At 45.5% G+C, this 13,577-nt stretch overlaps 1 protein-coding gene across 20 annotated transcripts in view; it reads left to right on the top strand.

Annotated features, from left to right (window-relative positions):
• EPHA5 (EPH receptor A5) overlaps positions 1-13,577 on the top strand; it is a 395,151-nt gene that overhangs the window by 245,248 nt on the left and 136,326 nt on the right. For 13 of the 20 annotated variants that reach the window (XM_008173251.4, XM_005285712.5, XM_024109858.3 and 10 more), the window contains 2 exons: positions 1,652-1,811; positions 9,245-9,350. In XM_008173251.4, the coding sequence (XP_008171473.2) occupies positions 1,652-1,811; positions 9,245-9,350 (266 nt within the window). The remainder of the gene's footprint in view (positions 1-1,651; positions 1,812-9,244; positions 9,351-13,577) is intronic. The other 7 variants (XM_005285713.5, XM_005285716.5, XM_042856282.2 and 4 more) reach the window with 1 other exon arrangement.

Genomic DNA, 13,577 nt, shown 5'->3' with positions numbered 1-13,577 from the left:
GTTAGTATTTCTTTAACCAAGCATAAAATCTCAATAATAGTGCTGATTTTCATTTTCACTAAGGCCACTGGCAAGGTACACTGTGTCATATAAACAGGTTTTAGAGTAGCAGCCGTGTTAGTCTGTATCCGCAAAAAGAACAGGAGTACTTGTGGCACCTTAGAGACTAACAAATTTATTAGAGCATAAGCTTTCGTGGACTACAGCCCACTTCTTCGGATGCATATATGAAGAAGTGGTCTGTAGTCCACGAAAGCTTATGCTCTAATAAATTTGTTAGTCTCTAAGGTGCCACAAGTACTCCTGTTCTTTTTGTGTCATATAAAGGGGCTCACTTTAAGGCATCTTTATATTGCCAGAAAGATGGAAAGTGGCCTTAGTGTGAATCAGGGACTGATTTTTCCATCTCCCTACACGTTGGCCCTGATTTTTAGTCACACTGTTCTGTCAGTGTAGCTATAACCTGTGCTCACTTTGTGGTCTCTTTGCACTGCCAGAGCCGTGTAAAGTGGCCTGAGTGGAAATGAGGATCAGGCCCTTCATGTTGTGCTTGACACTTGTGCAAAGTGGATTTCAAATGCGATGTCCTGAGTTAGTGGTGTTTGACCAGAAAACAAGACTTCTGTTTCATTAACAATTGTGAGGTTTTGATTTTTGTTTAAATTCTGCATCAGAATGAAAATTTGACCTTGGAAATTTTTGTGTGTGTGTGTGGCGGGGGAAATACTAACGAGAGAGAGAGAGAGAGTCACCCCATTGGTTAGGGCACTTCCCTGGGACATAGGAGACCCAGGTTCAAGTCCCTGCTGTATATAGAAAGTGTCAGTCGCTTTGTCCCACTTGAGGTCTTCCACTTTTGGATAAATAATTAAATATTCATTCAACTGGTGGAACTTGTTGCCAGGGGATGTTGTAAAGGCCAAAACTATAACAGGATTCAAAAAAGACTAGATAAGTTCATGGAGGATGGGTCCATCAATGGCTATTAGCCAGGATGGGCAGGAATGCAACACCATGCTCGGAATGTCCCTAGCCTCTGAGGGCCAGAAGCTGGAACTGGATGACAGGGGAGGAATCACTTGATAATTGCCCTGTTCTGTTCATTCCCTCTGAAGCACCTGGCATTGGCCACTGTCAAAAGACAGGACACTAGGCTAGATGGACCATTGATCTGACCCAGTGTAGCCATTCTTTTGTTCTTATTAGGCCAGAGTGGGTGCCCTAACCACTGGGCTATTGGCTATTCTGGAGGATGGACGTCTCTCATGTTCTCTGGCCAAAATCAGAAATTCCATCCTGGACCAGAGAAGGATTCGGTTTCAACAAATCATCATTATCCAGTTAAAAAAACCCACCATTTTATGGAAAAATTCCTGACCTGTTATATTTTACATCCACTTCACTCTAGAGTAAAATGACTATATAAAGTGACGGGCAATAGAGAATTGGACCCCATGTCTTTGCAGTATGTAGTCTTCATATAGATTTTTGTGGGGTAGAGAGTCCCATTAATACATGTTCAGTCATTCTGTCTAAACATGTTGGTATAGTCATTGTTAGTACTATTGCTTCTATGTTAATTAGCAATTTGTATTTTGCTAGTGTTTTTCTTTACATGCTTGAACTCTGCATTTTTTGTGGGGGGGGGAAGGATCAAGAGACCAGCTACACCATCATCAAATCGAAAGAGACGAAGATCACGGTAGATGGCTTGAAACCAGCGTCGACATATATCTTCCAAATCCGAGCGCGCACGGCAGCAGGGTATGGTGGCTTCAGTCGAAGATTTGAGTTTGAAACCAGCCCAGTGTGTAAGTCATTTTAATTACTGTCAGCTCATGTCTCCGAAATGATTACCAGAAAAGAGTTAGTGGATCAATATCTTTGCAAGGGACTCTGTCAGTCTCCCTATCATCCTCCTTCTCTCTTTGACCTGATCCATTTAGTGAAGAAGTATCCGTCATGGCATTGCTGCGGGTTGGACAGGTGAACATATATTGGTCCCTGTTTCCTCATTTCATTTCGTCTAGAGGGAGATGAAAAGTCAGGAAGTCTTCAAACTTAGGAAATTTATGAAGCTTGCTGGTCAGAAAATGTCTGTTTACTGCTGTCTCCCTTGCATTGAAATGTTGCCATTTACTCATTACTGTGTCTTTGGGTTTTTACTGCATTCTTCTTCCCATAGTCGGGAATTTCCTGTGGAACCCTTGAAAGTTAGTGCCAGGGCCAAAGGGAGGCTGGCAGGGCCGGTGCTACCATTAAGGCAAACTAGGCGATTGCCTAGGGCGCCAAGATTTGGGGGCGCCAAAAAGCGGTGCCCCAATTTTTTTTACAGCGTTCCTATGCCCCCTCCCCGAGTGTGTGGTGGCCGATCCACTTCTCCCGCCTCCCAGGCTTGCAGCTCCAATCAGCTGTTTGGCGCCGCAAGCCTGGGAGGGAAGGAGAATTAGAGCGGGGGCGGCGTGCTCAGGGAGGAGGCGGAGCAGAGGTGAGCTGGGGTGGGGAGCTGCCGCACGGCTCCCGGGGCCGGGGGGATGGGGAGCTGCCGTGGGCGTGCCTCAGGGCGGGGGGGAGGGGGAGCTGCCGCAGGACTCCCCACCCCAGCTCATCTCTGCTGTGCCCCCTCCCCGAGCACGCCGTCGCTGCTCCACTTCTCCCACCTCCCAGGCTTGCGGCGCCAATCAGCTGTTTGGCGCTGCAAGCCTGGGAGGGGAGGAGAATTAGAGCGGGGGCGGCGTGCTCGGGGAGGAGGTGGAGCAGAGGTGAGCTGGGGTGGGGAGCTGCCGCATGGCTCCCCGGGCCGGGGGGATGGGGAGCTGCCGTGGGGGTGCCTCAGGGTGCGGTGGGGGAAGCTGCCGCGGAGGGGGGTGTGTGCCTGGGGGGGCGGGGAGCTGCGGCAGGGCTGGGGAGGGGGGCGCAAGGTGGAAGTTTCGCCTAGGGCCCTGGAGGCTGGCATATATTTCACCAGGCTCTTGTACTGTTGTACACCTCTTAATGTGGTATGTGGAGGATTCTGAGACATCTCTTAAATATCTTCTGAGTGTATTGCTAGTAAAAGGTTCTAATAGAAAAACCTCCCAACATCACTTGTGGTGCATCTGTAAGAGAAAGAGCTTTGACATCAAAGAGATCATTGAACATTAGAATCCTTCTGCAGCAAGCACTGTAGTTAAGGTTGCAAAAACAGTTTCCAACCCCATCCCAGTGCTCCTAACTTTTCCAAAATGTCACCTTTTGATCTGAAATTTAGGGGAGAGGGAGGGTTGGTTAGGAGAGGAGGAATCCTTTCATGTGCTTTTGAGTTTACTGAAAGTGAAAAGATGCAGTTTACCACTTACAACAACAACGTAATCAAGCAAAACTTTTTTTTTTTTTGGAAGGGCTATAACAAAAGGTCTGAAATATGAGCCTTGGCCTGGGGCAGGGAAAAGTTCTCTCTGAAGATTAATTATTGTGTTTGGTTTATAAAAAATGTTTCTGAGTATCTAAAGTTTGAGCATTTGAAGATTATGTCCTGAGCGCGAATGACAGATCATTTCCTTGGGCTATTTTCTGCCCTCTGGTAGAGCCCTATTGACTTCCGTGGTATTTTGTTCTGTGTTTGTACAGCACCTAGCCCAACAGGGCCCTGATCCATGACTGAGGTTCTCACAGTAATAATAGTACAGATATAATAGAGGGCAAAATTTGGCCTATTAAGGACTCACCCCTATGTACACTTTACACACACACTTAACTTTTAGCATAACTTCAATGGAGTAACACATGTGCTTAAGGGTCACACTTGCATGTTTGCAGGATTGGGACCTAAATCTCTTGGTGCGTATTTAGAGATGCCATTGTGTAAATTCATAGCCAGTTAAATAGACTAATTTAAAGCCATGAAATACCCTTTACCCCCACTCCCCACCCTCAACCCCTCCCCCCCCCCCCCCCCCCCGCTGCCTGGCTTGATGTAATGGTGCAGGAAGCATGCCCTGTAGCCCCGTTAACTCCCCCTTCTAGCTGGAGAGCAAGAGGCAAATGCAGCCCGGTCCAAGGAGGACGTAGAAGACAAAGTGCAGGGCATCTGACTGCAGCAAAATGGCAAATTCTCTGAGGAAATGCTTACTGCGGTGGCACAGTGGACAGATGCTAAATGCCATAGGAGCAAAGTCATAGAGCAACTGATTCAAGCTGCCTGCATGCTCAGGTGGATGACACTGCATCAGTTTGCGCCAGGTCACGTTTTCCAGCAACCATAAGGGTTGAAAACATTTTTTTTAAATCGAAGCTCAGATTCCACAGTGTAATTCTGTGGCGGGGGTGAATTCCATGGAACTGTGGAGCGTGTGGGCTCTGATTATATTTAAAGGATCAGTTTTAAGCTGTTTGCCATGTAGACAAAGTCCTAAGCCCTTTAATATAGTGCACAGCTAGCCAGGGGTGTGTTTTTTTACACCCCTGACTGACAAAAATGTTACTGACAAAAGTGCAGTGTAGTCATGGCCTCAATTGTTTTTATAGACTATGATGGAGAAATACTTTTTGTCCCTTGCTTACCTATTCTTTGCAGTGGTGGCGGTGATCATTTTCACTGTCATAAAATATGTCCTCTGTGTACCTATTTCAATTTGTACAAGTGACATTTATTAATCTTGGATGCTATTTGTATGCAAGAGGGGTTTAATCATTGTAATATTCGGTTCATTCCTTTGGTGAACAGCAAGTCATGCTGTATGTTTTCCTTATAAATTTACATTCATCAGCTGTTTAATTACTGCTTCCCTGGTTCATTTAAAAGTCAGCATCAGTTCTTTAAAAAAGATACAATGTTGTCATGTCAATGAGAGTTACCTTTCACTCCCAACTCTGGAGTCAGTGGCAAAGCTAACAGTGCAAATACCATAGTGATGCAAACGTTAATGCAATATGACTTTTCTATTTAATGTATTTCTTATTGCATTAACCACTATAATCATGTCCTATAAGTAGAAACCAAACCATATTATGCTGGAAAATAATTCTGTATTATGATAGGCAAGGTCTGGATGCAGTAGAAAAGTTCCTAATTTAGAGTAGTTCAGTAATCATGTTTCAGAATATTAATAAGTAATATAGTGGCACTTATTGCACATTTGGCCCATTGCTACCATGACCTAATATCACAAGCCAACATAATGATAGTTTTGAACGACTTATCATGGAAATCTTGGGAATAGTCATCGTGGCTCTCAAAACAATAATAATAATATTTTACAGGGCATAGCATCATAACGTTTCAAAGTGCTTTCATTAATTAATTGATTTTTGCAAACCCCTCTGTTTGAATATTCCCATTTTGCCACTAGAGCAACTGAGGCACAAAGATTAAGGGTCTGGTACAAATCTCGCTGAAGTCAATGGAATGGCTCCAATTCAGCATTGCATCCTTATGCAGCAAAGCACTTCAGCATTGACTTACGTGGGACTTAAGCACACGCTTAAAAGCTTTGCAGAATAGGGATGGGTTTGAAGCATGTGCTTAAATGTTTTCCTCAACTGCAGCTCCATTGACTTCAGTGGGCTTTGGAAAAAGCCCTATGACATGGGTCCTCAAAGACATTTAGGTGCCTAACTCCCATTGAAACCAGTGGGAGTGTGTGGTAGAGCCAGGAATACAATTCAGATTGGCAGCTCCCAGGCCTGCGTTTTAATCTTGGTCACGCCGTGCAGGAAGCAGAGCTCTAGCGGATGCCGTATCCTTTCGATAGACCTGTGAAAGGGAAGCCCTGCTCTTGCTCTGACTGGGGCCCATGGGGGAAAGTGCATTGGCAGGCCCTATATTGCACACAATCTTAGCCGCTCTCACACTGAGTGGCTAGTGAACGTCCGTCCATAGCACGCAGGAGCACTGGGAGAGACGAGCTGCTACCAACCTGCAGTGTGTATCACAGGCTAAAGAGGTTTGATTTGTGTGGGAAAGGAGTAGGGCTGGCTGGCTAGAGCGCGCCAACAGAAGCTGCCAGCTCTAGTACCGAGCAGTATGTTTCAGCTGAATGGAACAGCAATGAATGTCCCACCTGGGCAATGTTAGCCAGCAGTTTGGAATCCTGCCATCTGCCAACAGGGCTCCTTGTAACGCAGAACATCTGTCCGCTTCGCTGCTTCCCCTCCCAATGCAACCCTTAGTTTTTACCGACAGGAGTCTGCAATTGCCACGGATCGTACTCCCTGTCACCTGTCACTCCAGGGGACTCTGCTATGTGCCAGTCAAAGGTTTGCAGGATTGGGCCCTACCGTGGTCAGTGCAATAAACTCAGCATGGTTATTTGCAGCTTGTAAGCCAAATGTTGTCAACTTGCAGATATTAGCGACAGGGTAAGAGGGCAGTGGGGGCACATCCTGGTCTGAATTAATTTTAAATGAGGGTTTTACGTTCAAATCTACTGGTGCTAACTATCTTGTCCCTCCAGCAGCCTGGCTCCCTTTCCCTCATAGATCTAGCTCTCCAGCCCGCCACTGCAGTTACACCCCACCCTGGCCTCTCCCCCACCATGCAGGTCTCCCTCTCTCTGCTATTCATCCCCTTTAGTTGGGGTTGGTCCTGCTTTGAGCAGGGGGTTGGACTAGATGACCTCCTGAGGTCTCTTCCAACCCTAATCTTCTATGATTCCTAACATTTTAGCTCTCCCCTGCTGCCTGGGAGCCCCAACATCTCCCAGCAAACTTGGCCTTATTTCTCCATCCCCCAGCAAGTAGTAATAAAATTAAATGGAACTGCTATACATTTGTGATGCTAGTAAAATCTCTAGGTGATGGTGTAGGTTTTGAGTAGTTAGACAATAAAGATTTAATGTTCCGGCCCAATCATTATGAAATCATCGACTGTACTTTAGCTGGGCCCTACTATATGTAATGAATTGCCAATCAGAGAGTTACCATACAAAGTGCTACTTGGAAACCCATTGCAAAAATCGATGTTTAATACATTATGGGGTTTTTTAACATTTAATATTGGGCCTTATTCAATTATTTTATAGCTTCCATAAAATTAAGGACTCACTTCCCCTTCCATCTTTTAATTGAAGGCCTGCTTGACGGTGCAGTCAATTTCTGCTGATCCTTTGGGGGGAAGTGCTAATATGTCCCCCATGTCATACCCTACCTGTGGTTGTAATGAAGCCCATCACCCAAAATAACTGTGAGTCTGACCCTGCCTTCCCTGATCAGCCATGTCCTGAGGAGACCTCTACAAGCCAATATCCCCTGTCCTTGAAATTAAGGGGCATAGTTACCTCTGCTTCAGCTCCTCCCTTCTTCAAGGCACAGTGGAAAGCACTTTTTCGACCTAGTTTGCAGTACTGCCAACCCCAAGAGTTCCCAAAAATTATGTGATTGTCTTAAAATTAGACTTGGAAGGTTTAGATTCTTATCGGTGAATGTCGGTAAACGTTGATCTCACCATACACACACAAACCAACAGAGCATGTTTCCATCTCTGACCAGTGAAATCAGAGTCAGGAAAATGCTGCTGGAGAACTTCTTAGAATTTGATGTAAGGATATTTACTTTGTATATTTTGACATATGCTATTGTTTAACGGTTATCAAGCTTTAACTTTTTGAATCTCGGTGTCTATTCTCACTAAATAATTATTGTTTGACACCCTACCCCTACTGCTTGACCACCCCCAGGATTTCCCACAAATGCATAAAAATGTAAAAAAAAAATTCTTGAACATTTATATTGTCCATCAACATTATGTATAGAAATCAAATTCTGCCAAGCCCAGTTCAAATTCATGCAGTTTTTTAAAACACCAAATTTGGGCTCATTTTTCTTTGCTTTCTGGTATTGCAGCCCTCAGAGTTCACATTTTCAAGCTTTTCTCTGCAACCATGAGGGCGAGAAAGCCAACTTTTGCCACCTGTTACCGCAGAGATTCTACAGATCTCTCTATCCCAAGGGGATAGAAGCACTGTGGTAATCTAAAAAAACAATGCATGTTAAATGCTGGCAATTTCTGATATTTTTTAAATAGTGACCATTGTCTATAACGTTTATACTAACCTCTGTCTAGGACAATCTACTGTGGTGAGTGATTCTGATTATCTATTAGAACCATGACATTTTAGTGAAAATGTAAATATGGTTCAGATAACATTTATCCCCAGTTAGGAAGATGATTAATGTTTTCTAAGCAAGCAGTTCACTAGGAAGTTCATATGATTTAAGGCCAAAATGAGACATCTTGAATTAATTTTAAAATGCTTACATTTAACCTCAAGTATGAGACTAGCTACTGGTTGACCAGTGACACTGTTTCTAAAGAGTAGACATTTTTTTGTTATTGATTATAGAAGTGCTGAGAGGCCCCAGCCAAGACCAGGGCCTGATGGTGCTGGGTTCTGTACAAACACATAGTGAGGCAGTTCCTGCACCAAAGAGTTTCCAATTTAAACAGACAAGGCAGAGATTAAGTGCTATTATAATCTCCATTTTACGGACGGGGGCTGAGGCACAGACATACTAAGTCTGTTATTGAAGGTCTAACAGGAAGCTGCTGATAGAGCCAGGTATTGAACTGAGGTCTCCTGAATCCAGTGTCTTAATCATGCAACAATCCTTCCTCTCAAGCAATCTGCAGAGGGGGATTTTTGAAATGACACAATCTGGAAGCAATTCTGCTTTCCTTACAGTAAACAGACACCAACCAAAATATTAGTCTTCAGCACGACTTTATTCCAAAGAGCACCAGCCGGCCTTATGCTGGAGGTGCTACAAAGAGTTAATGCATGGGCCTCAGAAGACTCCTACGTCTGAGGTAATTTTACTCAGTCTTGTCATGGGCATTATATCTGCCTTTTATTTAAGAGATCTTTGGTATGTCACATCTTCCAGCTAATAGGAATTCAATCCGTGAACTTTGTCTTTCAATAGTCAACAACAACCGAAAAAAAAAAGGAACTTTCTTTGGTGTCCATCTCTTCCCTGACTGATTTCTAGTGCTGCACAACCAGGAAAACAGATTCCAGTTTACCAATTGGAACGGTAAATTCTGTGACATTTTGATTAGGATGGTAATTAAAGTTTCCAAAAACTGAACCCCGCACTCTCCATTTTTCTTTAAAAAAAAAAAAAGAGGAAAAACAAACCAACCAACCTGTGAAAGAATTAATGAATTGGTGAAACTGCAATATCTCTGGCAGCCTTGCAATAAAGTTTCTTGTGAGTGTTGGCTGTAATTTTAACCTTAATCTCTATTTTCTGTTTCTCATCTCAGCAGTAGCTGCATCCAGTGATCAGAGCCAGATTCCTATAATTGCTGTGTCAGTAACAGTGGGAGTTATCCTGTTGGCGGTTGTTATTGGTTTCCTTCTCAGTGGAAGGTAAGAGAAGAAGCTGTGCATTTATACTTATATATATATATAGGTGGAGGCCAGAAAATGAGTGAATGCTGTGTCATATAATACAGTGCAGTATGTGGACATCCTGATTTTATGAATATGTTGACATCAGAAATACACGTTTTCTGTTCATATATGTTGTTTACTGCCCAGTGATTTTCATCTCTATATAGATCAGTGGTCCCCAAACTGTGGGACACAGAGAAATGTTCGGGGGGGCACGCGGCAGGTCTGGGGGGGCACGGGGAAGGAGCATCACTGAGCCCCTCTCCGCCCCCAGTCACAGCTCCCCTCTACCCCCTGGTCCGTCCCCCGTCTGGCTCCAGCCCCGCTGCAGTTCTGCTCTGCCCCCAGTCCAGCTGCAGCTCTACTCCACCCTCTACTCCGCCCCCAGTCCAGCTCCGCCCTCATTCCCTCTAGTCCCAGCTTCCTCTCCACTCCCCACTTCAGCTCTCAGCTCTGCCTTCAACCCAAGCTCCGTTGCTAAGTAAGCCTTGTCTGTGAAGTTATGGAGAGGGGGGGCGCGGACAGAAAAAGTTTGGGCACTACTGATATACATGGACCCTGTTTCATTATTAGGTTTCTTTTGCACAAGAGTGTTTTCTCATTTGTTTAAAAATAAGCAGAATTTGTGTTGTACAAAAGGTCCCCTGATGCACTGTGGAATCCAGTACCTTTATACACAGTCACTCTCATTAGACTTGCTAACAAAGGGCCAAATCCAGATGTTCTTACTCGGCTTAGGCCAATTTGCAAAATATGAGTGTTTCTCAGGAAAACTCCCTGGGGTGGTGGTATAAAACATGAATTAAGACAAGAAGTGAAATCTTGGCCCAGTGGCAAATTTGCCACTGACTTCAGTAGGGTCTGGATTTCACCCACGGTGTTCAGGATTTGGGCCATAAAAAATTAAGTATACACCGAATATGAGTAAATTCAGTAGTTAGCTACCCTCTGATGGAGGGTCCATCCTTAGAGCCTGAGTCACCGAGGTTTTTCAGCATGTGCCTAACTTGAACCAAGGGAGTAGTCAATTCAAGTCATTGAAGTCAATAGGACTTCAGCGGGACTACTCATGTGATTAAATGTAGGCAGTTGCTTCAGTACCTGACTGTATTGGAGCCGTGCAGTTCTTGACAACTCCAGCTGAAGACAATAGAAGTTTTCAATGCAAAAGGAACAGCAGGATTGGGAAAAAAAAATCTATGATTTCTGTCTATATCCGTTTTTATTGTGCCACTAATTTTTCATAGATGCCAATATACAGGATATGAGACATTTGTTCATATACTACATATTCCCAATAGAGGATGAAATATCTTTTTAATGAATTCCTATCAAAGCACAACGCAATTTATTTTTTTATGGCAGCTGCCAAACCAGTCCAGCCTCCTTCGTTCAAACTACCAGAAAACACCGTGCCAACATCTGTACATTTCACTGTCTCTCTCCATTCCTCCCCACCACACAAAGGGAAGTAGATGTTTTTCCCCTTGATCATGGTGTATCCCTGTGTGCGTGGTATACTGTATATACCGCCCAGTTGTATAATGGTGACCGATTGTAGGAAGAATAGCTGCGAGATGGGGACAGAGCAACTGGAAAGTTACTGACTGGATCAGGCTATTATTTCACTAAGGAGACAGGCTTCTTTTAACACAAAGCAGTCTATGCCAAGGCCAGCCAGTCTGAGCAGCATGCTTCCAGGCCTAGGGCAGCTCTAAAGTCATGCTGCTTCGTTTCCTATCCACAGAGGTAAGCGTGGCATGCATGGGCATCTCTCCTCAAGGGCAGACTCATGGGCACCCTCAACGCTTCCATGTAACTTAGTTCAGGGGACTTGCTGAGCTATCTGCTGCCAATGGATTCTGGGATAGCTGCAAGGAAAGCCAACCCCTCTCGGGGGGCCTCCTGCCCCTTCCGTTGACTCCCTCTAATACACCTTTGCCCACCCACGCTGAATTCTGTGCTGGTGTTTGCTCAGCATTGTGCTTAGCCCCTAGGGATCCCTAGCATGCCACAGAGAATGCCTCTTCCCCCGTCCCAGCGCTGATGTTCCTACTACCCACACTCACAGATCCCCAGCCGTGTGTGGGTGTGGGGCAGGGGCAGACTGGAGCTCCGACAAGCTCCTGGCAAGGGGCAAGCACGTGCTATGGAGCCCATTTTTGCTGCCTGAGTTCTCATTTGGGTGGCCATTCTGCTCCTTCCCTCTATAGCATGGCATCAAAGGCCCAAGAGAGCACTGAGCCGCAGAGTTTCGGTGTCTTCGCTGGTTTGCGATCCTAGTTCATTTAATCTCCCTCTCCTTTGTTAAGGGGCTTCTGTTAATGTTTCCTCTTGAGCAGTATCCCTGGATATGTTTGTAAAAACTCTTTGTTACCCATAACTCCTCTGGCTAATGTTAACGCCCTCTGCTATTTTGCCACCTTTATCCTCCCTAGTGACCAGGGATGTTTCTTTTTGGGGCCCCATGCTCCCTTCCCTGTCCACTGATCCAGGCTTAGGGGACACAGAAGGTATTCCCAAGCCCCCAGGAAGTTCCCAGGATCAGCTTGTGTGTGTGTAGGAGGGGACAGAGCAAGGGGCTAGGCTTCTCTGGATTCTCCCCACCCCCTGCGCTGTCAGGAGGGAGAACCAGCCAAAGTACACCTACAGAGAGATTTTCAGAGGTGAGCAGTGGTTTGAGGCACCCACCTTGAGATACCTGCAAGGGACCTGGATTTCAGCAGGCAGGTGCTCCACACTCCTGAAAATTAGGCCTCTTTCAGGTCCCTCAAGTCAGACACCCCAAAATTGAGGCACTAAATACTAGTCACTTTTGAAAGTCTTGGCTGCAGCCTGGTGGGAGTGGGCCAGATCAGTCGTTAAGGAAGGCAGAACCTCTGGCTTCTTCTGTGGGGTGGTGAACCCTGCCTCTCCCACCTCAACAGAACATTTCTGGGAAATGCCATGAATTAAAACACCCAGGGGCAAATGCTCAACTGGTGTAAATTCCACATACATTAGCGGAGCTATGGCAGTTTGCACCGCTGAGGAACTCCCTTTTCCCCCACACAGAGAGTTACACCGTGAGGCAGGACTGGTACTCCCCCCACTTTCCCATCAACTCTGGATAAACGCCATTTTCAAAGGTTTCTTGCTCAACTCCAGAAGTCTGGGATGAAATTTGGTTTGCTAGGTAGTAGATGCAGGTTCAGCACCCAGAACAAGGGGAGACCAGTCAGTTCCTCAGCTGTGACTGGTGCAGAAGCCTTGAGCAGCTTCGTAACGGTCACGAATTCCCAGCCATCATTAGCAAAAGAGCTTCAGAATGGCAGGGCTTTTTTCGAAGTTTCTTTTCCTGGCAAATTGTAAAGCCCGACTGGTATTTTGAGTGTCTCTTGACAACAGAAAAATAAAACAAAAAGCCTAAAGCTGGCAGCCAGTTTTGAAATTAAACAAAGTAAATAAAAAATAAAAAAGGCACCACTGAAGCAGAAATGCCGCTAAAATATTTCAGTCATGCTGTTCTGTCTCGGGGAGGATTTCAAGACAATTCCTGGAGTGACTATCATGCTGTGACAGTAGCGGGATGATAAATGTATGCCGAGTCACGGTGTAATCCCTTTTAGGATCTGGGTCTGTAAGATGCTCTGTCTGTTGAGCATTTACACATTCCAGTGCCTGGCACCAAAGGTCACACATTTCCTTTTCAAATGCTTTCCCGTTCCTGATTTCCAGCAAGACAGGCAGTTTGAACTCGAGGATCCGATTCAGCTGGACTTATCTGCTACACAAGGCTGTGGTTACGCTCTTGCTGCTTCAGGCAAACAGGGGAAAGATCAACCCGCAGCAGAACCAAACAATGGAAAAGTCCTCGAGGTCGGGGGCTAAAAGCAATATCGCAGCCGGAGGGTAGGACAGCTCGTGCAGCTGAGCTCTTGCCTCAGGCTCTCTGCTATTCCCCAATTCAGAGTATCGTCCGTGCTTCCTCTCTGTGGCTGTGCAGCCCATAAGAATTGCAGTGGACCGGGCTTCCCATGCAGCTGCCAGATGGAGAGGGTGTGTGTCTGGCTTTCAATCAGCCAGGTTAAATCATGAATGTAAAAGAGCACGTTGGGATATTTTGGGGGGAGGGAGGGAGGAGGAGGAGGACAACACCTCCCTCAATTGCTAGGCTGGGAAAGGAGATCTGACTTGAGCATTTCGGGAGTGGGGTCTCAACAA

This window comes from Chrysemys picta, chromosome 5, assembly GCF_011386835.1.
Source record: "Chrysemys picta bellii isolate R12L10 chromosome 5, ASM1138683v2, whole genome shotgun sequence".
NCBI classification, from domain to species: domain Eukaryota; kingdom Metazoa; phylum Chordata; order Testudines; family Emydidae; genus Chrysemys; species Chrysemys picta.
Note: the sequence above shows the minus strand (reverse complement) of the source record. Positions and strands in the feature narration are given on the sequence as shown.